The sequence below is a fragment of the Gopherus evgoodei genome, chromosome 6 (genome assembly GCF_007399415.2).
Source record: "Gopherus evgoodei ecotype Sinaloan lineage chromosome 6, rGopEvg1_v1.p, whole genome shotgun sequence".
Classification (NCBI taxonomy): Eukaryota; Metazoa; Chordata; order Testudines; family Testudinidae; genus Gopherus; species Gopherus evgoodei.
The window spans coordinates 124361495-124384359 of NC_044327.1; the positions used below are offsets into that span (position 1 = coordinate 124361495).

Consider the following 22865-nt stretch of genomic DNA (forward strand, 5'->3'; position numbering starts at 1 on the left):
TGCAGTGCAGGACAAATGCTGACTTTCTTTTGTTACTCATTTATGAATGTCAGATTCTGATACGCTGTCTGCTCTTTTGTTTCTAGGAAAAAAAGAAAAAATGCAGTCAAGAGCCCCAGAAGCAGGACTTGGACAAGGTCTTCCTCCCCAACAAAGCTAGAGATCAAGAGGTGACTTCCCAAGCTAGCGAGGTGCAGGTGGAACATCCTGAAGTGTTTGCAGAGATTCAGCTTAGTGATGAAGTAGAAGATGGAAAAAATGTGAATGATATGTATGATATCCCCTTGACTTCTTTAACCTTAGCAGATGAAGGATCCCGATCAGCTACCCTAGAACCTCTCACACAAGGAGAAGAATTCAGAGCTAGTCTTGTGCATGAGACATGCCGGGAGAGGTCTGAAGAAGATGCTGGAAATAAATTGGAGAAACTCCAGAGCCTTATGGAAGCACTTGCTAATCAATCAGAAAACTCTGGCATAGCAGAAAATACCTTTACGTGCAATGCTGCTTGCACTCAGTCACTAATGGGAATTGTACGGGACAGAGGAACCGAGAAGGTACAAGAGGCTGCAAATCCTGCTCTTTCTTTGGAGGCACAACCTGTGCTGTCACAGCTCTCTAATGAAGCCAAAGAGCGTGCTCAACCTTCTGGGTTGAAAACTTTATATCCCGATTTATTGGCTGAATTGTCCCAAGAGAGACTGACCACACTCACGGTAAAACGTAACAAGAGGCTGTATCCAGAGATTCCCTCTGAGCCAGAACTAGTGCCATTTACCAAAGAGCAGCTGAAAATCTTTGAGCCATGTTCGTGGCTGAAGAATGTTGATTCCTACATGGAGGAGTTTGAGCACATTGCTCATCAGGATAGACATGAGTTTCATGAATTGCTCCTGAACTATTGGCGCTGTAGGAAGCAGCTCTTGTTGGCTGAGGCGGAGCTACAGGCCATGACATCAGATTGCCAAAGTGCCAAGGACAGGTTGTGGACTTTTAAGGAGGAACAGCAGTCTGTCAAGGTGGTGTAACAGAAGTTGCTTTTGATCATGGCCAGTCTATGATCCCAGTCATGTGGTCTGCTGAATGTGGATGTTTGCTGTATTTAAGCTGGCTTGTACAGAGAGGTTTATTTGCCTTGGATGATGATGTTTGTTTTTTTTCTTCTGTTCAAAGGAAAATAAACCTGTCACTGCTTAAATCAAGTTCATTACATAGAAATACTTATTCCATTGAATCCTTGATTTTAAACTGGTAGCTAATATAGTGGAGTGCAGTCTCTCTTGCAGTGAGCTCTGATAGACTGAAATTCCTGTACGTAGTGAATTGGAATGAGAGTTCCAATGCTTTGCAGTATGAAAACTGGAATTCAGCTTAGAATGACCTCTGCTGTGAGCGAAATACTTTGTGATGGTGACAGTCCTGTCCATCCTCCTTCCTGGGTGTGGGTGACCCCATGTCCAGTAGTCTTGGTTCAGTGGTTCTGGAAGGATTTGAGGACAGCGCAGCAGCCTGGTTATTTGGAGCTGGGGAATGAGAAGATAGATCCACTTGCATTGGTTGTTGCTTCCTTTATGTAGCACAGAGATTCCTGTTGTTGTGGCTGCCACTGCAGCCCTGAAGTATCTTTGGGCTTGTCTATGCTACATCTCAATATGGACCACCGGGATGTGAACTGCAGAGTACAACAAAGTGTTGCACTCAGCTACCCTATTGTAAAGAAGGTACCGACTTCTATTAACATAGTTCTGTTTGCAAAAGGACTATGTTACTGCCAGCTAGGTACCTTCTAGTCTGCAGCTTCAGTGTGAGGCAGTTACAGTGCAACACTTTGGTGCACTCTGCAGTTCACACCCCTGTAGTCCACCCTGCAGTGCCATGTATACATGGCCTTTGTAACTCTGCAGTTGCCTAATGAGGAAGGATTGTTTTGCTCACGTCTCCGGGAGAACCCCATCACGCAGCTTGATGTTCCAGCTGTGTGCTGATTTGCAGGATTTGGTCTTATAGGGCCCTGTCTTCAACCAGGAAAAATTGGAGATATTCAGCAGTGGTGGAAGTTGTAGTCAATGTAGATGTTCTTACTACTCAGTCTGATCCTTCCCAGAGCAAGTTTAGATAGTAAGAATGCCTATTGGAGAACTTTCTCTGTTGCTCCCATGAGTTGAGCTGCATGGCTGGTGAATTCCCTGTCCTTTTTTTTCCTACGCTAGATAAGACGTGAGGGCCCAATTGTAGATACAGTGAAACCCCGCTATAACACGATGATCGGGGTCCAAAAAATTGGATCGCGCTAAATGCGGGGTCGCGGTATAGCGGGGTTTACCGTTTCAAGCTGGTCAGTTTCAAGCCGGTCGATTTCTCTTGGACAGAAAACTACTTTCATTTGTGAACTGCCCGTAGCAGTAACTGAAAGGGTGCAGCTCCAGCAGCGGGGGCTCTCAGCCATGCAGCGAGAGAGGAAAACACGTGGGGAGAGTAGGGGAGATGTGCAAGGGGCAGAGGAAGAGCGAGGAACACCTGGGGAGGAGAACGACTCTTCTCACCATAAGGGTAAGCGGGGGGCAGGCGGGAAGAAGCGATGGAGAAGGCACATTCCATTTTTTGTTTTTGTTTTTCTTTGGGGGCGCTCCAGCCTCTTTTTTTTCTTTTTTGCACTTCAGTGGCGCTCTGGCAGTTTTTGTTTTTGGCCTGGGGCGACCAGAGCCACAGTACAATCGCATTATAGCCGAATTTGCATTATTGCGGGACGCATTATAGTGAGGTTTCCCTGTATATTACTCTTTTTTTAGAGGAATGTGGTGTAAATGAACATTATAACTTTTAATTATGATTTAATTTTATCAGTCTCTTAAATTTTGTATTTATCTATTTTTATGTGCAGTACACGGCATCTACACTCTATCCACAGACTTTTACATGAATATAACTGATTTCTTAGTGTAAAGTCCTGCATGTTGTGCGAACAAGTTTCAAACCAAACTTTCTAAGTGTGTATTTTGAAGCTTAGTTGCATGGCTGTGTGAAGCAATAGCATGGGCAGAATGGAACGATGGCTTCATTGTATTAAAGAACATTGGATGAGGTGGGGAAAGACTCCACTGAATGGTTTGATTTGCAGTTTGAGGAAAGTCATTTCACTGCTTGGCAAGTCTGGATAATTTTAAAGTATATTGTGGCAAATTGATGTTAGGTGGGCTGGAGTCTAGAAAAATACTCCTCTTGTGTACATATTGTGACTTTAAAATAAGATCAGGGTCTGCCTGGAAATTCTTTGTATTTTTTTATATATATACGTTTTAAGAGTAGATGGGACCAAGGCTGTGAGGCAGGTGTGCTCTACTGGATTGGGTGTGAGGGTGGGAGTTGAGACACCTGATTTTATTCTCACTTCTGTCACTGACTCACTGCGTGGTCTTGGGCAAGTCACTTAAACCCCAAATTTTCAAAAGTGGTTTCTGATTTTGGATACTTGAGGGGTTTGCAGGGCCTGATATTTTCAGAGGTGCTGGGCAGTCATCAGCTCCAGTGCTCAGTGCCTCTGAAAATCAAGTTGGATATCAAAAATCAGAATCTGCTTTCAAAAATGTCTTAGCTTCTGTTTCCCTATCTATTATCTGAGCAGAACATTGCTGACTCACGTTTGCAAAGAGCTTTGAAATCTGTGGCTAAGAAGCTCTGTGTAAGTGCAGATTTTTTTAACACATTTTAAAAAGAAAATGTATAAAATAATTGTTCTCTTTGCAGGGTATCTGTGCAGATCAGTGCCAAGTGTCGGAATACCATCGCTACCAGACAGTAGAGATGAATGAAGGTGTATTGGGGGAACTAAAGAGGTTGTTTGAAGCCAAAACGGAGCACGTGCATCAGACGTTGGTGCTGCACTCGTACACTTCAATGTTGTCCCGCTTGCAGGTGGAGTCTTATATCTATGGGTTGCTCAATAGCTCATCCCTGCTGAGATCTGTGGCTGTTCAACAACAAGAGCAAGGTGTGTCCACGATCTGAGTTTCTGCCTCTGATGTCCCCAGCATGCAGAATACTAAACTTGAACTTTCAGTCTGGAGTTCTATGTGTGGGTATTCATTAGGAACCCTCTTTCAACACCAAAAACTAAGGAGAGCTTATTCTGTGGCCCATGAAATCCCAGTCCATCAAAAGCATCCTGAATTTCTCACTTCAGTCTCATGGAGCATAGACAAGTTGCAGAAGTCAAGTACTTAAGCTTATTTTGGTAGCAGATTGCAGGAGTGCCCCCTGCTGTCTGATCTATGAGTGGCACTGGCTTTGCCTATGTCAGAAAAATATTTTTGTTCTGCATGCTGGAAGTGGGCAGAAGGAAGGCTTTAACTTAAAGTAACAAAGACATTTGTATATCAGAGTTGCTATTTAGTGATTGCAAGATGTTTAAAAAAAACCTAGTGTCTTAGTTTTAGAGAGTAGTAGAGTATTTGTTTGGATTTAATAATATACAGTAGAACCTCAGAGTTACGAACATCAGAGTTACAAATTGACCGGTCAACCACATACCACATTTGAAATCGGAAGTGCGCAATCAGGCAGCAGCAGAGACCAAAAAAAAAAGAGAAGAAAAAAAAGCAAACACAATATAGTGCTGTGTTAAATGTAAACAACTAAAAATAAAGGGAAATTTAAAAAAAAGATTTGACAAGGTCAGGAAACTTTGCTTGTTTCATTTATAGTAATATGGTTAAAAGCATTTTTCTTCTGCATAGTAAAGTTTCAAAGCTGCATTAAGTCAATGTTCAGTTGTAAACTTTTGAAAGAACCATCATAATATTTTGTTCAGAGTCACAAACAACATTCCCGAGGTGTTTGTAACTCTGAGGTTCTACTGTACATATAAAGGACAAAGGAGAAATTTTTTATAGAACCCCTAAAGCCGTGAGGGCATTAGTCAGCCTAGCAGGGCTCTTAAGAGTCAGCAGTGTCGGAGCTCTTATTGTGATTCTAATTCACAGCTTCTAAGCAGTCAGAAAACCTTTCCTCGGACTTGGGTCACCTGAAAGAATGTATCAGCATTCTTTTCAGTTTCACACGCAGAATTATCGAAGATCCTCAGTTCCAGAGTGACCTCCTCCTTTGGCTGCAAAGGCTGGTAAGGGAGGAGTGTATGAAGTAACTGCTGTTTATTAAAATGAACTGAATCAGTCCCAGAGGCCATCCCTGGAAACCTCACCACTGCTCTTGCTGTTTGGTGTCCTGAGTGAAAAGAATTTGGTGGTTTCATTCCAGTTCTTAGCAGACAATGGCCACATCACTGAAACCACTAGCATTATTGGCTCTTTTGTTGATAGAATCAACTGAGAGCCCGGGTGTTGAGAGGACTGGAGCCTGTGAACTCAAAGGTGGTTGGTTTGGATTAGGACAGAGCAGCATGGGGAAAACTCATGTTGGAGATGGATGTATTCATCACTGTCCATCCGGTGATCTTTTTTCATCACTCAGTTTCCCATAAATCAGTTCTTTTAAAAAACTACTTTGCATTGTAGCTCTTAAATCAAGCCGCAGCCCTTACTTGTCAAAGAGCACTCTTATCTCTGTTGGCCTTTTGGTGATACAGCATTCTCTGTACAAACCCATTGGGTGTTGGAAAGTGCAAGGAGAATAATAGAAAAGTCTGTGAAGGAGCCAACCTTGAAATTCCCTTACAAGATGCTCTTTATTGTTTAGGTGTCAGTCTTGCAAAGAGTTGGCTGTCCAGGGGACCACCTCTTCCTCTTAAACCACATCCTCCGTTGCCCAGCAGGTGTCAGCGGATGGGCTGCTTCGTTCATTCAGGTGTGAATGTTTAATCCTGTGTGCTTTTCTTTTTTTGGCTGAGATTTTGGAGTGGGTGGGAGAAAGGAAGAGAGTCTCTCCTGCTTGAAACTATAAGACTATTACTAGACTAACTGGCAGATTCCAGAAATATGGAATCTGGGACCTAGGAAGGAGAGAAGCCAAAATCTTTCTGTGGGGCTTTGATGGGCTGGATTTTCAGCCCTCCCTGTCTTGTGCCGTAGTGAGATCTGCAGCTAAAGGCAAAAGCTGTGTCTTCTTTGAAGACCTGTTTCTCGCTTAGATCAGCAAGTGAGTTTTGTCAAGACTTTCCTTTAATGCTAGAAAGTTAAAGGAAAAGCCAGATCATGGAAATTCAGAGATTTTATTTAGAAGCTGAAACTAAACTAGCTAAGGCTTCTGGTTTGCTTAGACTGAAATGTTGGTTTCATTTCAGATCAAAATCTTGGATAATCCATCAGGAGTCTTTCATTTTATGCAGTCTCTTGCCTTGCTTATGTCTCCTGTCAAGTAAGTGGAAAAGGAGAGAATTTGTACATGTGTTCTGACAATGTTTATCTCTGGATATTCAAACTCATGGTGGCACTAGGGATATTCAGGTGACATTGAGAAATTGTCAAAATGGGCAGAGTGAACTGATAGTTAAGTCTAAAGCCTTGTTGATATTCACTCATCCCCTATTTACAGCCGCAGCACTATTCTCAGATGCTAAATATTTAGCATGATGAATGTGCAATAGTCCTATTGTTCTTATCAATGTTGAAATAAAGTTCTCAGCTACTGTTTGCAGGAACAATTGTCATGGATGAAAAAGAAGTTCCTGAGTCACTAAGTCTGGAACAATTGTTGCATGCAAAGAATATGCTGTTTAATTTTTTCCCCTATACTTCCAACTTTACCCAGAAAAAACAATTGCAATACTTGATGAAAACAGTGAAGTCAGGGACCAATGATAACAAATGAAACATATTTCAGAGGAAATAAATGTTCTGATCAAAACCACAATCTTTTCCTGTTTCCCCACCCTGCTCTGTTAGATTAATAAAGGTTAGTGTGACTTTTATGATTGTGTGTGCTCACTGCATTATAAGAGTTACAGCCACTGGTTTTCTAACTGTCAAGATACTAGCTATTGAACCTAACTGATCTGAAGCAGTTCTACAGAAATATTTTAAATGGGTAAAGAGAGAGCTGGACTGAGTTATTTTCAGAGTTAATATTAGTCAAACCTGGATTGTCTGAATTCCAACCATCTGTTGAAGGTTTGATTTCAGTGCATAAGGATTTATATACTAAGCGGAGCTGACTGAGGCAGTGTGGGAAAGAAATTGGCCTACACGTTTTGATGTCTGTGCTCAGAGTTTGCGGGCTAGGTTGAAAACCTTGGAGCAGATCCTTCAGCCCTTGTAAATCTGCAAAGCTTCATGGACCTTCATGAAGCTTTAGTGAAGTACATCAGCTGAGGATCTGGCCCCCTGATCCTGTCTGTTGAGCCAGGTTTTGGGTGTCCTCTAAAACCTTGCATAGTCAGAGTTGCACTGTAGCTATTTCAAGTCAGTAACAGTAGCAGTGAATCTAGTGTCTTAATGAGTATTGCATCCAAAGAAGTGAGCTGTAGCTCACGAAAGCTCATGCTGAAATAAATTTGTTAGTCTCTAAGGAGCCACAAGTACTCCTGTTCTTTTTAATGAGTATGAATTCACAGCTATCAACTTTTCTTTTTTCTGATTTGGATGCTGAGAGAAGATGTAGTTATCCTGACAGCATATGTAGTGTTTCACCAACATGTTGCTGGTCCTGACAGGTTGAGAGAAATCAGACCGTATGATCATGTCATTTTGGTTACTATGTTGCTTTTCCCATTACTTCATTTCTGAGGTGGAAGTATCAGCTGACATCACCTGTACAGTTAATAAATCATGTACATCATTTGTAAACCAGTATTTCAGGATATCAAGTGATCAAAAGTATGGGAGTCTGTTTGTAGAGGCTTTCAAGTTAGCATCCACTAAAATAATTTTGAAATGGAAGTATGAAGAAAAACAGGATGGCCAGAATGAGGAGTTTAGGGTCCAGTGTCTCATGAGCTGTCAGAGCTAGATATGAGTGCTTCATACCACGGGAGGAGTCCCAGCTTTCAGTTGGCATATAAAACATTTGGTTATAGTCCTTTTGATTTATAAACTTATGACTTGTATTCACTTTCAAGGCCCTTCATGGCCTATCACCACACCTCTGGCCATCTGTCATTCACTATCAAGATATAGACTCCTGATCAATCCATCTAAGATACTTTTATGGCCCCCATTACCATAGTATGACAGTCCTTAATGAATTTATCCCCACAACATCCCTGTGAGGTTGGGCAGTGCTATTATTCCCATTTTACATATGTGGAACTGAGGCACAGAGAGGCTAAGTGATGTGCCCCAGTTCACACAGGAAGTCTGGTAGAGCAGGGAGTTGACCTAGGTCAGATTAGGATCCCAGGTTAGTGCCCAGATCCACTGGATGATCCTTCCCATCATGATGCCAGCCTTCATTGCCCATTTGGTACATTTTCAAACAAGCACCTTTGTGTTGTCTCCCATGCTTCCCCTCACACGTGGGTGGAACTCCTTGTAAACATTCACTGCCTTGTCATGCTCCAAATCCCTCTTTAAAACTCTCCGTTGCTGTGATGCTTAAAAACACTTGACAACAGTTAGGCAGTGGGTGCTAAACTGTTGCCCATCATGCTCATCAACATTGTTTCATTATTTCTTTGTACTTTCCCGTCTGCCTGTATCCACCTGTTATCTTATCTTACACTTGGACTGTAAGATGTGGGAGGAAGGAAGGAGCTTGGGATGGAGAGAGGAATAGGAGTAGCCCACCCCTCCCCTGTGGAGCACGGCTTTACCGTGTTATATTGGGTCATGTTATATTGGGGTAGAGGTGTACTGCAAATCTTGAATGTTTACTTTGTTTCTCTAATTTACTTAAACCTGGCTTTCATGTGAAATGAATTTGTATTCCCCAGAAATCGAGCAGACTTTATGTGCCACATGACACCAAGTGAAAGAAAATCTTCCACCTCCTCTGGGAAAGAATCTGGGAACTGGACATTAGTAGATGAGGGAGGAGAAGAGGTACTTTAAAACTAAATTGCTTTGCTTAATGTTTGTGCTCAAGCCTGTTGGATGAGTCTTACTGAAGGGTTGGAGGAGGGAAAAACCAAATATTCACCTGTAATGGAGTTCCATTTCAAACAATAAATCTTCATCGTAGAACAGTGATACTCAGACCTCATTTGTTCAGAAGCCAAATTAGCCATCAACATCATAGCTGTGGGGACTGAGGGTGCTGCCGCACCCCCTAACTTGAAATTGTTTGCATTATACACAGGATTTACAGTTTGGTTCAATAGCTATCAGCATCCCCATTACACAAATTGGTCCAGCCCCCGATCAACGTTACCCAAAAGAGCCACACACTATGCATTCATGGTTTCGTTTACCATAGTACGCCTCATTTTTAAACAGTATGATGGGAAATATTTAGTTATATAAAATTCTCACCGCAAATAAGTTATAATTTAGTGCAAGTTGATACTTCCGTTATGTTATTAACCAGTTAAGTTATTCTGAGTGGTTAATAACATAGATTGGTTAATTATTAAATCACAGTGTTTTAATACCATGTGCGGCAAAGAGCTGCAGGAAACACATTTAAGAGCTACTTGTGGCTCGGGAGCCTCAGTCTGAGTATCACTGTCATAGAGTATTACATTTTCAGTAATATAAATCTGAGAGCGAATACCTCAGGTAATTTAAGCGGGAAGGAGGGAAATAGAATAGACTGTTCTAAAAATAGTTGTATAAAATTACCCTTGTTATTTAATAGTGCAGAAATAGATACCCATTTGGGAACTTTCCTCCTTTCAGTCATCATGGAAATAGTGCTGCGCTGGGGGCTATGATATTTTTCCCCTCGTACTTTGAAGATGGTATCTACCACTTCTTTATAGTTGATGGCTGCTGTCATATAGGAACACACAGAAAAGGGGAATGAAAATATATATGTGAGTGTGATACTTTCTAGGTGTACCCAGCGTTGTGAGGTACCTCACCACACCTGCCCTTAGCGTGAAGCAGTCTTGTCTGAGCCTGCTGTGGGTCAGTTCCCTGAAACCACCAGCCTCTGGCAGCACAAGCTTTGCCTTCCAGGCCTCTGCAGGACACAATAGGCGCACACCAAACCCACCCCGCTACACCACCTCCTAACCCCCATCCTCAGAATGTTGCCTGCAGTGCCCAGCATCTTATCCATTGAACACACACTGAATTAGCAGGCCTGCTGTTCACAAAGCACCATACGTACTAGCTTACCATGCACACCTGCTGTTCATAAAGGAACCATACACACCACTTTGCTTAACACCACAGCACTTAGGTATGTTTATAATGAAAACAAGAATAACTTCACCCGAGGACAGAGATTCCATTGACAATGAGTAAAAATATTGGAAACTAATGATTTTATTTTATATGTATGCCTTTGTCTCTTTCAAGAGACTAAACTCAACAAACAGGTTAACTTCCTGTCTATAGAAGTTTGTTGCCCAAGGTTGTTTTCAGCCAAGCCTTATTGAGACCCTTCCGTAAAGCAGAATCACCGTCCTTTTACTTCCTCAGTGAAGGGTGACAAGGTGTCATCTTTGCCCCCACAAATATAGTAGAGCGAGCCTTTCATGTGCACCTTCAGACAGGGTTCTTCCCATTGCTCTTTCTCTTCCTGTTAGTTTCTTTCTGAAGTCCCTGCAATCCTTCATTTGCATTCAGTTCACACTGATGATAGGAGACTCATTGTGAAGTATATTCTACTTAGTTTACATTCAAACAGCCAACTAGATAAAACATTTCTTGTCTGACAGGAAACTGGTTTTTCACCTTGACTGGCAACCTGTCCCTAAACCCAAACCTTACAATTTTCAGTGCATGTACATAACTCCTTACATATTACCTGTACAGACATGTCACAATGTTATTGATGACCAGAGTAATATAGACTTCTATTGGAAACCTTACATAGCATTCTTTGAATTAGAATGTACATATCTGCCTCAAGAGATTCCTGTAGCCCCTATGCACTCCCTCTGTGCCCCTTGCCAATTGGCACTGACATTCTGGTGTCACGATGAGGAATGAGAAGAAGACCAGTATCCCTTTGCTACATTCTTTCTCTTCCTTCAAAAGAAAACTGGAGGTAGATTGTACAATAGCCAGGTCCATTCATTATCTGCCCCCCTCTCCTCTTGGGGGAAGCTAATAAAATCCACTCTGATATGTTTCTTTGTTTTGTAGGATGAAGCCCCCGAAACTAGCTGGATTCTCCTTTTGGAAGATGACTTGATTGTCCTCCTATCACAGTTTCCATTTCATGAACTGTTTCAGCATTTTCTTGGGTTTAACTCTAAAGGTGAATTGGCTGCTAAATACATAGACTTGTAGGGGATAAGGAATGATTTTAAATGTAAAACATGTTGGGGCCTTATATTGTTCCAGTGTCCTCTGAAGAATTAGATTTTCTCTCTCCTTTCACTCTGATCTGTGGTAACTGGCCGTAGATCTGCTTTTCAGATTCTATCTCTTTTCCCTGGCCTATAAATTATAAACACCTCACTCCTTGTGCTCAATCACTGTTTCTTAAACTCTTCTCCATCTCTGTTCACCCACGTGAAAAGATTACGAGATCTACTGCAGGCAATTTACATAAATGATTTGTACTTGCACAATTAGATTTTAATCTACCGTGAATCTGTCTCTTATAAAATGGTATTCACGCTGTATGAAATAAATCATTTAGATAGCGGAATAGAAATGCATTCCCTCATTGTTTCTAATGTTTTTTGATTTCTAAATTTCTAGGTAACTTGCTGATTTTTGTGAAACTTATGGTTCAGTGTTTTGATTTTGTAGGTGATTATTTCCCTGAAAAAACAACCCCTCAGGAGATGATGAAGATTTTTGCCTTTGCAAACTCCTTAGTGGAGCTGCTAGCTGTGGGGCTGGAAACATTTAATAGAGCACGCTACAGGCAGTTTGTGAAACGAATTGGTCATCTGATCAGGTAAGAGGAGCAGCTTTCTTCCTCTGTCATGTGAATCTGCACAGACAGATCTTGGAGTTTGACAGGGACCGCAATAGATCTAGCTGTGTGTGTGTGTGTTTGTATATAGGCATATAATGTATGTGAGCATATGAATGTGATTTAGAGTAAGTTCAGTGATAGTATTTCTCAGCATATAGGCTAGGAACCCTTAGGGGGCACCAGACTCATAGGGTGGAGGTTACACAGTGGGGCAAAGAAAAGCTGCATGACCATCAGTTCACACAGTCTACAGGTAATTATTTGGAATATGCCTGATGTCCCTCCTTGCTCCTGTGGGTTCAATAATATTACACAGCTACTCAGCAGAGATCAGGGCACAGCATAATGGAGTAGAGGTATTTTTAATACATAAAATAAATATAATACACTTATGCAGCATATACCAGTCTGTTGACCACCAAGCCAGAGCCCAAAAAGCTTAAAAAGCAGAATGTTAAGAAAAACAATATTTTCCTTCTCTGAATAGATGGCTTAAACTCCATCATAGATTTCCAGTACAACTTCAACCGCTACGACCCGTCCATTAATTCTGGAACACTCCCACACTAGTATCAACTTCCTGGACACCACAATCAGCTTCAACAATGGAACTGTAGACAACCATATATAAGAAACCCACAGATCACCACACTTACATTCATATATCCATTAACAACCTCAAACAAATCAAGACATCTGTCTACAGCCAGGCGCACTCAGTTACCGCTGAATTTGCTCCAAGAAGAAAGTCCAGGATATATACACCTTAACACACACAAATCCGCCTTCACCAAACAAGGGCACTCCACCAAAGAAGTAGATCACGTCATGGAACAGGCCACCCAAAAACCCTGAGAGAATCTGCTTCAATATAGAAATAAAGCCTCCTGCGACTGCAGACACTTAGTTGTTGCCTACAGTCCTACACCTGAACACACATGAGGTGTCATCAAACTACTACAATCCATACTCAGTTTTTCCTGAACTCCCACTTATAGGCTTCAAACAACCGCCCAGTCTCACCAAGCTCATAATCAGAAGCAAGCTCCGCAGAGATCAGGTTGCACCAACTCAAAGTGGCCTGAGACCCTGCCAGAACAACAGATGCAAAACCTGCACACACACGTCCACTGCTATAATGATCAACACTCTCCATGTCACCTTTTAAGATCCATGAATCCTACACATGCCTATCACAACATGTGGTTTACCTGATCCAGTGCACTATATGCCCAAATACAATTCTGTGGGTGAAACCAAACAGTCGCTACACTCTCAGATGAACTCTCACAGGAAAATGATAAAAGACGAAAACACCCTATCACCTGTGGGTGAACACGTCACAAAAAGGTCCAATAGAGTGTGATTGGTCAGTCCTCCTCCTCCTCCTCCTCCAAGGAAATGTGCGCACAAACTTTTCAAAAGACAAGCCTGGGAGCTTAAATTCATAACTCTGGTAGACATTAAAAATTATGGGCTGAACGGACACTGGATTTATTGCTTATTATAACAATCTAACCTGCTAATCCCCTCTTTTGGTCCTATGACTGCTTAGGTGTCAATGGGCCACTCTACCTTGAATAATCGCTTTAGAATATGTGCTAACTTCTTATGCTAAGCAATCTGGTCCACCTTGCATTTAGCTGTGACACTCTTAGGGCATGTCTGCACTACAAAATTAAGTTGACTTAAGTCATCTATAGAGCCACTGCATGTATTAAAGTGGTGTTTCATGTCCACATTATGCTCCTTTTATCAGTGGTATGTGTTCTCACCAGGAGTGCTTCTACCCATTTAACTATGTGGGCATTGTGGAGCACTGACAGCTGGAGCCCCCCTGCCATGGGGCTCATAGCTAGAGCCCAGCCCTGCATGGCGCTTACAGCTGGAGGCCTCGTCCCCCTCTTCGCGCTCCTTCCCCCCCGGGGGGCTGACGGTTCAGGTTGTCAGCTCCTGGGGCTGGCAGGGGGGGCACCCTCCGGCTGTGAACCCTGTGCAGTGCTGACAGCCAGTAGCCGATGTAAGTAACAGACACTGCGTTGCCCTAACAACATCGACCTAAATGCTATATCTCTTGTGAAGGTGAAGTTAAGTTGATGTAGTGGGCGACTTACATTGATGGGAACTACATTTTAGTGTAGGTGCTTAGAGAGACGTCAACGTAAACTGCCTTACCTCAGCCTAAGTCTGTAGTGTAGACCAGGCCTTAGAGCATTTCCCAGACCTGAAGAAGAGCTGTGTGTGGCTTGAAAGTGTCTCTCTCTCACCAACAGAAGTTGGTCCAGTGAAAGATTTTATCTCTCACCCACCTTGTGTGTGTCTGAGGTTTAAAAAAAAAAAAAAAAAAAGAGAGAAAATGGATAGAGGAAAGGGTGCAGAATGGAAACTGCCAGTGCACGATGTGTGCAGGATCCTGTCTGCCAAACTGTCTCAAAGGTGCACCAAGAGAAGCTGCAAGCCGCAGGATGAAATGCATCTGACAAAGTGGGTATTCACCCATGAAAGCTTATGCTCCAATACATCTGTTAGTCTATAAGATGCCACAAGACTCTTTGTCGCTTTTTACAGGATGAAATGTATTTCAAAAAATGTTTCATTCGTGCTTTCCCTTTTGGGTTAATGATACGATTGGATGTTCTGCATGCTTTCTCTATGCTAACCCAGAACCATGGCAGGTGATTTAATTCAATTAATTACTTGAAGCTCTTTGTTGTTGTAGTGAATGGACATAGCTGAAAATCAAAAGCCACTCAGCGTGGTCCCTTTTACAGTTCTGCTACTTCAGTCTATGTGTTTATTACTGTCTAATCTAGATTGTACTTGCTTTAGGACAAATGTTATGGCTTCCTTCATACTTGTTCAGTGCTGAACAAGTTAATGATGTTTCTTAATTATTAGATGTGTGGACTTTTTTGTGTGCACTGCCAATTTGTAAGGAAGGGGTGTATTTGACACACAAGTTTATATGTCCTAACGTATTTGGGTTAGTAAAATGTCAACTTACTTTACCTGTAAGACCAAGGAAAGATAAGTTATTATGACTCTAAAGTACTCAGCAGATAGAAAACTCCGAGGGTATGGTGCCGGATGCTCTGAAACTTTAGGACAGAAGATTGAATTTTTGGCTCTCGCTTGTGATCAGAGTTACTGTTTCTGGACACTGACGATGTGCTCTCTGATCTTTTTATCCTCCTTTCCTTTAACCCCTGTTGCATAGGATGACAGTTTGTTACGTGAGTGACCACTGGGCCCAGTATGTTAGCTGCAATAAAGAGTATGGATCAATAATGCACCCCTATTCTGTGGAGAAACTGCAAGTGGAATTTGATGAACTGTTTCTTCGGGCTGTTCTACATGTGCTGAAGGCGAAAAGGTAGGAAATCCTAGTGAAGGATGTGAAAACTCGCACCAAAATGCTATGAAGAACAATAGGAGGGTGAAGGTCTAGAGGTGAGACCAAATAAAATCCTGCATCAGAACACCCCAGGCTGCAGAATCCAGAATCTACATGGACCAGCTTTGATCTGATTGTGACTTAATATTTTAATAGTGATTCAGTATTTTCTGTGGATTCAGATTAGACTGTAGCATGCAAGATCCTTAAACATGCAGATGGTTACCAAAAAGGGGAGTGGTTAGAACTCAACAGGCTGATGTAACTTATGCTGTGGGGACTTGCCCAGTGCAAAGTGGGGTCAAGAGAACAGAAAGCCCACTCTTGTTCTCCTCTTTCCCAAATGAGGTGTGGGCTCCTCAGCCAGAGCCGAGGGTCTGGACCTGTAATTTCTTTTCAGGCACTGAGGCTTATTATTGTGCAAATTATTTCTACTTGGCTCAAAATCCAACAGGCTGGGTGTCTGGCAGTTCATGTCTGAGATGCCTTATGGAACGTTATCGAATGGCATGCTTTGGAAGCTCTTCTTCATCATGCATTGTGCAGAAAATGAGCACCTGGAAAATCTCTGCTCCACCATGCAGCCTGCCGACTGCAAGCACAAACTCAGAGGTAGAATTCCTTTGCTTGCTATGAATTAAGGAACCTGCAGGGCAGTGTTTTGAATTCTGTTCTGGATCTGTAGCTAAACACAGCCCTTTTTCCAGTGCCTAAGCATGTGAATTCCAAAGAACAAGGATGTTGCCCCTTCTGATTGGTAACTGCAATCACTGTTTTGAACAGGGCGGCACCCACCTCTCGTGGGCGCCTCCTTTCTGGTTGAGTGTGAGCCTGCTTTTCTTTCAGTTCTTATAATGAGGTGGTGCCCTTCTGAGTTACTGCGAAGTTAACTGCATTCACACAGTTTTCCAAAACCAAAGTTGAAATCTTCAGTTTAAACACTCAGCAGATGTGTAGTGTTGTCTTCAATCCAGGACAAGGCTCAATCACTTTTGTTGGTCTATGTCTGGGAGAAGCAGAGCTTCCCCCAGGCTTTGTAACACAGAATTCTTGGACATCGCTTCGTCTTGGGGTTCAGCTTTCCAGTGCTCACTTTAGTTTTCAATCAGTGCAGAATGACTGCACTAGCTTAATTGCTGTCTAAAATCATGGTATATGGGACGAGCAAAATCCCTGAACTTACTTGAAACCTACCTGCTCTGCTTGGCTCTCCCCAGTTCTGATCTTGCCTTGACTGATTATATAAACTGTTTAAAACAGATAAAAGGAAAAGGTCTTGTAATGGCACCGGAACTCACCTCTTGCAAGTGCCCCTGCCCGGGCTCAGCTTTCAGTCAGATTGGCAGGGCCTATCGCAGTACAATCGCCTAGGTTCTGGGTTCAGTTTCCTGGACTCAATCCTGCCTGCACTGACCTGTCGATGGTCCTGCTGCTCTTCAAGCCAGCCAGGCACCTGGTCATTGGCAGCCTTCCCTGGAGTCAGTCCTGCCTGAGGTGTAGCTGTCTGTGGCCCTGCTGCTTTTCCAGGAAGCCAGGCACCCTGATTTCCCTCTTCAAGCTCCGGGCAGTAACTGAGTGCCCTGCCTGTGCTACTTCCTTTATATGGCCCTTGTGGCTACTCCAGCAGCCTCTCTGGCTGCCTGGAGGACTTCTCCTCTGCTTTTTTCTGGGGTGGGGTGAGGCAGGGTTGCGAGGCCTCCAGCAGGGAGCCTCTGGACCTAGTTCACCCCATCACTGGTTTTTTCACACAATTTGTAGTTCACTTGTGAAAATCATTGCCACAAGATATCATTGAAGCCAACAGGTTAATAAATTCTAAAAAACTCAGAATATTTTTATGAATAATGAGCATCCAGAGTTAGAATAATAACAATTAACACCCCCCTTCCCCCAACCCAGGAGTTTTGGAAAGACTATAAATCCTCATGCTTCAGGACATAAATGCACCTATAACTATTGGGGTTAGGAAGGAACTTTTCAGGTGGGCAGACTATTCCATAGCTACCTGCTGCTGGGTTTCCTGCACCTTATCTGAAAGGGCTGGGACTGGCCAGTTTTGGAGGCAGGGTACTGCACTATATGGGCCACTGGTTTCGATCCAGTCTAGAAGTTCGTACGTCTCTTTCTGTTCCTGGCATATTAGACTAAAGTTAAAATATATATTTTGTTATAGGAGGCAATTAACCATTTCACCTATATTGACGTGTATTCCGTCCATGTGATTTGCAGACCCAGAACACATGGAAAACTTTGAGAAGAATCTTACGTCCATGAACTGCTCAGAAGAAATTTGTCTGCTCACCACATTTGCTCAGATGGCACAAGCTAAGAGGGCTGATGTAGATGAGGACTTCATCAGAGTCATTGTACTGGAGATATATGAGGTGGGCAATGCCATGGGGCCAATTCTGTGTGTTGTCAGTAGCAACCAGTGTGGTGCTTTGCTCTTGTTCAGTGTTGGTATCAGCCAGCTGTGTGCGTGTTCCTTCTGTGTGCTGCCCCGGCTCTGCGTAGATAGCTGACACAGCAGACCCCGAGAGAACTCCCAAAGACCACAGACTCTAGTAAGGTATGAAGGAACCCGAGCCAGGTTTACTGTCAAATGAAGCACAGTAATAGTTTCCTATAGACTCTACAGGACATACTACAAATATGTGCTCCCTGGCAATGGACACAGCTCAGTCAGTGGCGGGACTTTTCACTGCCCCCTAGGCAGAACAAAGATGCACTCTCCAGAACATAGTTTTATACAGTTAAGGACCGCTTACTCATCCCTGCTGATGTATTGAGGTACAGACCCTTGGCTCGTTAGGGTGTTATTTCCCCTTTTGATCATGTTGTTCCAGACAAACAGATCTATCCATCATGCTGTCCTGTCTTTAAGATGCACCTGCCTGTTCCTTATGTCTGTGGAGTGTCCTGATGTTATCTTGGCACAAGTTCTTCTTCTTGCCACTTCTGTGAGTGAGACCTGCCTCTGGCTCACAGCCCAGCTTTTGCTTTGCAATGCCTAGAAGTACTTTGGTTCAGGCTTCAGGCCTCAGACTAGGCCTCTGACACAAGAGGTTGTTTCAGGGCCTCTTCTTATTACACTGAGATGCTGAACACTACTGTGGGGCACTGAGCAGTCTTCCATTGTTAAGTTAAATGGAAAGTTCAAGGCACTCAGCACCCGTTAGGATTAAGGCTTTAATTTATAACCCTATCAAGCCGTTCTCTTCTCCTGGCTTGATTATTTCAGCCCTAGAGTATTAAACAAAGTATCCTGGATGGCTTGTTTGTCATTGCTACATAGGAACATCACTTCTGTAGACCAGCCTGGAATGAACAAAGTCAGGACATGGGAAATCCTTTTCTTTTCCTTTCCTTTCCTCATTCCCTTTCTCTGTTGGAGCTGGCCTGTAGTGCATCAGAACTAACTGAGCTGGAGCTCTGACTCTCCAATTTTATTACTACCTGTCTGTGCTCAGTTTTAATTTTCTGCGATCCATGGAGTCCATGCAGCCTAGGCAGTGTGGTCCAATAATTTTTCATGCTGTGTCAGGATAAACAGTTGGAAGAACTTGGATTGGAGTTTGCAGTTTGTAAACACCATTGTCCAGGATCAGCAGAAGAAAATACATATTATTTTATTGTATTCTCCACTACACTGCCCATTAACCTAATCATAATGTGTGGGTTTTTTGTCCCCTCCACCCCTCTGTTCTCACCTTCTCAGGTATCTTATGTCAGCATTTCCACAAGAGAGACATTTTCAAAGGTTGGCAGAGAGCTCTTGGGAGCAATCACAGGTGTCCATACTGGGATCATTTCTGTGCTCCTGGATCGAGTTAGAGACACCATTGAAAAAGTCGGGATGGTAAGAGCCAGTCTGTGTGTCCTTTAAAACAGCCACTGTGTTAAGAGCTTAAAGTGGATGTTATGACGTAGTGTATTAAGGATGAATAACCAGAAATTTGGCACGCAGTGCTTTATTAGGTGGCGCAAATAGAAACTGGTTGTGCTGTGACTGTGAGCAAATATGCTCCGCGTGTTCAGATGGAAGTAAGTAGAATGGGGGAAATGAGAGATGCTGGGATCAGTGTTGAGTAACGGTCAGTTCTTTTTCACTGTGTGTTGTACAATGCTGAGCACATTGTCAGCATTAAAGAAACCAATCTCTTTAACCATTGATTTGTAATATGTGTATTTCCCCCGCCACAGGTTTCCTTATACTTGTTTAAAGAGCTGCCATTGTACCGTTGGGAGCCATCTTCCTCGGAGATAGCGCTGATCCGTGACTGGCTATTGAATTACAATCTGAACACGGTGGAGAACAAACTAGCCTGCATTATCCTAGAAGGGCTAAACTGGGGATTTGGTGAGCATGTATGTATTAACAATTGAAAGCTTGACACTCAGTCAGACCTGAGAAAAACTGTTATTCAGCTAGCATTGTAACTAATCACGAATGCTGGAGATCAGTTAGGAGGTCTAATACATTCTACTGGGATGGGATGGGTTGCTTTGTGTGCATTTAAAGTTGTGAGGATACAGGGATCCCAATGGTTTTGGAAGATGCTACTGGAGGAACCAATTCTGTTCCCCTGCCGTACTGTCAAAGTTGTGAGTGGCGGAGGCAGAGCTCCCTCATTATAAAACAGAGGCTGCAACCGGCAGTGTGTGTTCTGAGAACCTGACAACTCTGGAATGTGCTTCTCTCCTGGGCCTGCCAGTACCAAGATTTTCAGGTGCATGGAATAGATCACCTTTTCCTTTCCTGCATTTAAGGAGTATGATGGATTTATAGGAGGAGTGTGTCAAGTCTTTGTTATGATATGATTGGCTGGTGGTTGTGGAAAAGTCCTTCAAACTGGAAACGAGTGTTTGGAATTGTGATTTGAAATATTGTATAGAAACTTTAGCTTTTGAAATGGTTTTTATACGAATTTTTTTTTTTTTTTTTTTTTTAGGATGGGGCCAGGAAACTCAAAAACAAATCAATAAACTCTTGGGGTCTCTAGGAAGGTCATTCTCTATAGACAGGTCCTCACTGTAGAACTCTGTGTGGCTAGAAGTCTCTGAGCCTGAGTTCATTATCCTTCAGTGTACGGTGCAAGACTCCTCTTGCTGACCAAGCATTTGGCTAATCTAACGCACCAGTTACGTTTTTTCCTTTTTGTGTTTACACTGTCTTTACACATTCCTTGGTGATATAACCCGAAGCCAGGTGAGGGTACATTACAGTGAGAATGATGATACAATGTTATAGGTCTTCTTTAATAAAGAAAACAAACTTTAACAGGATACTACTCTTCACCTCGATCCAGCTGTCCATGCTGAAGTTGCATTAATGGTCCTAGAAGCATACCAGAAATACCTCCCTCAAAAACCATCTGGTGGGCTGCTTTCTGAAAGCATAAAACAGGTACTTCTCCCTCTCTCCCTCCCTCTCTGAATTTTTGGTGGTTGTAGAGGAAAGACGTGTAGGATGGGAACCTCAAGCTTAATTTTAAAAAACCCAAACTTTCATGCTGTTGTATTGGGCATTTCATGACTGAAAGGATAGTTATGATATTCGAGCTAAGGTATTTGTTACACACACAAAGATTATGTTAAAAGAACATTATAAAGATTGCAAAGTCAAGGCCCAGTGTCACACAGGGGTCTGTGGTGAGCAGGGAATTGAGTCAGAGCCTCTAGTCCTAGTCTAATGCCCTAACTCCTGGATCTTCCTTCCTCTCTCATCATGTTACTTCTTTGTTATAGGTCTCCTACTTGGCTAGTGTTGTTCGTTATGGAGAGACACCCGAGACCTCCTTTAATCAGTGGGCATGGGGCTTGATTTTGAGATTAAAGCTGCACAGAAATGATCCTGGTGTGCAGCAGCATTGGCCTGCAGTTCCTGCTTTCAGCACTATGCTCGACATGACAGAATCAGTCACGCTTCATCCACTACTGAAGGCTGTCAAATCCGGCATCCCTATTGGCTGTTACCTTGCATTGGCAATGAGTGCAGTGGGTCATAGGTAAGTGTGCCATTTACCGATGCTTGTGAGGAGTGGGTAACTCCAGTGGGCCAAGCATCCTAAATGGTAATGGACCCGGAGGGCTAATACATTCTTCTTGTTCATCTTCAAATGGTCTCAGTATTTTGCTGAGGGGGATAGAAAACCGTTTTCTCCGTCCACCTCAGGAGAATGCTTTCCAGTAACATGCTAATTTATTTCATTTCCTCAGTTATAACTTAAGCTCTCTTCACATTATAGTTGAAACGGTGCTAAGTGATGACAGTGTTAAAACAATAATTGCTGGCGTAATGTCTGTAGCCCTTGTGGACAGGGGTTCCTTCTTAACCCTGCTAACCAAAAAGTGCTGACTTGCATTCCCTCCCATATTAGTCTGCAGCGACATTTTCTAACAGTGTTGCAACAGGATGTTCAGGAACATCCCTGTCTGTCTTGGGTACTAGAAATTGATAAGATGCTTGTTACTTCAATCAAAATGTTAATGAGCATCCTAACCTAGCATTAAACATGTTTCAAAACAGTCCTTTCTAGTATAGTCTCAGCTGCTTTGTGGTTAGGCTCACTGTGAGTTTCTCCTTTGATTAGTTCAAAACTGTAAAGTGATGCTACTTGTGTCCTACTTCAATATTTTCACTCTTTTTCCAACTTTTAGCCTTTTTGCTTTCTCCATATAATGTTGATGTAATTTGTGAGGAGAAATTGTCCTATTGCTTTTCTGAAAACCTCCATTCAGTGTGCAGCGGCAGACAAAAAAACGAACAGAATGTTGGGAATCATTAGGAAAGAAATAGATAATAAGACAGAAAATATCTTATTGCCCCTATGTAAATCCATGGTATGCCCACATCTTGAATACTGCGTGCAGATCTGCTCACCCCGTCTCAAAAAGATATATTGGAATTGGAAAAGATTCAGAAAAGGGCAACAAAAATGTTTAGGGGTATGGAACAGCTTCCATATGAGGGGAGATTAGTAAGATTGGGACTTTTCAGCTTGGAAAAGAGACGACTAAGAGGGGATGTGGTAGAGGTTGATAAAATTATAACCGGGGTGGAGAAAGTTAATTAGGAAATGTTATTTACTCCTCATACCATAAGAACTGGGGCGAGGGGGTGGAGGAGGTTGGGTCACCAAATGACGTTGATAGGCAGCAGGTTTAAAACAAACAAAAGGAAGTATTTTTCCGTACAATGCACAGTCAACCTGTGGAACTCCTTGCCAAAGGATGTTATGAAGGCCAAGACTATAATAGGGTTCAAAAAAGAACTAGATACATTCATGGAGGTCCAGCAATGGCTATTAGCCAAGATGGGCAGGGATGGTGTCCATAGCCTCTGTTTGCCAGAAGCTGGGAATGGGTGGTAAGGCATGGATCATTTGATGATTACCTGTTCTGTTCATTTGCTCTGAAGCAGCTGGCATTGGCCACTGTTGGAAGACAGGATGATGGGCTAGATGGACCTTTGGTCTGACCCAGTGTGACCATTCTTATGTTCTTCCTCCTTTGCATGTGCTCCCCAGTAGGGTTAGAT

The 22865-nt window shown here is 42.7% G+C and overlaps 1 protein-coding gene across 6 annotated transcripts in view; it reads left to right on the top strand.

Annotated features, from left to right (window-relative positions):
* The window catches only part of EPG5 (ectopic P-granules autophagy protein 5 homolog), an 80836-nt gene that overhangs the window by 7677 nt on the left and 50294 nt on the right, over positions 1-22865 (top strand). For 5 of the 6 annotated variants that reach the window (XR_004001056.1, XR_004001057.1, XM_030567846.1 and 2 more), the window contains exons 2-16: positions 87-1019; positions 3745-3988; positions 4980-5116; positions 5692-5799; positions 6236-6309; positions 8822-8930; positions 11145-11259; positions 11760-11910; positions 15149-15304; positions 15780-15937; positions 17555-17709; positions 19044-19184; positions 19529-19693; positions 20610-20732; positions 21074-21333. Coding sequence is in view for 4 of the 6 variants with exons in the window: in XM_030567846.1 (XP_030423706.1) it covers positions 87-1019; positions 3745-3988; positions 4980-5116; positions 5692-5799; positions 6236-6309; positions 8822-8930; positions 11145-11259; positions 11760-11910; positions 15149-15304; positions 15780-15937; positions 17555-17709; positions 19044-19184; positions 19529-19693; positions 20610-20732; positions 21074-21333 (3029 nt within the window). In the remaining 2 variants the exon portion in view is untranslated. The remainder of the gene's footprint in view (positions 1-86; positions 1020-3744; positions 3989-4979; positions 5117-5691; positions 5800-6235; positions 6310-8821; positions 8931-11144; positions 11260-11759; positions 11911-15148; positions 15305-15779; positions 15938-17554; positions 17710-19043; positions 19185-19528; positions 19694-20609; positions 20733-21073; positions 21334-22865) is intronic. The other variant, XM_030567847.1, reaches the window with a different exon arrangement.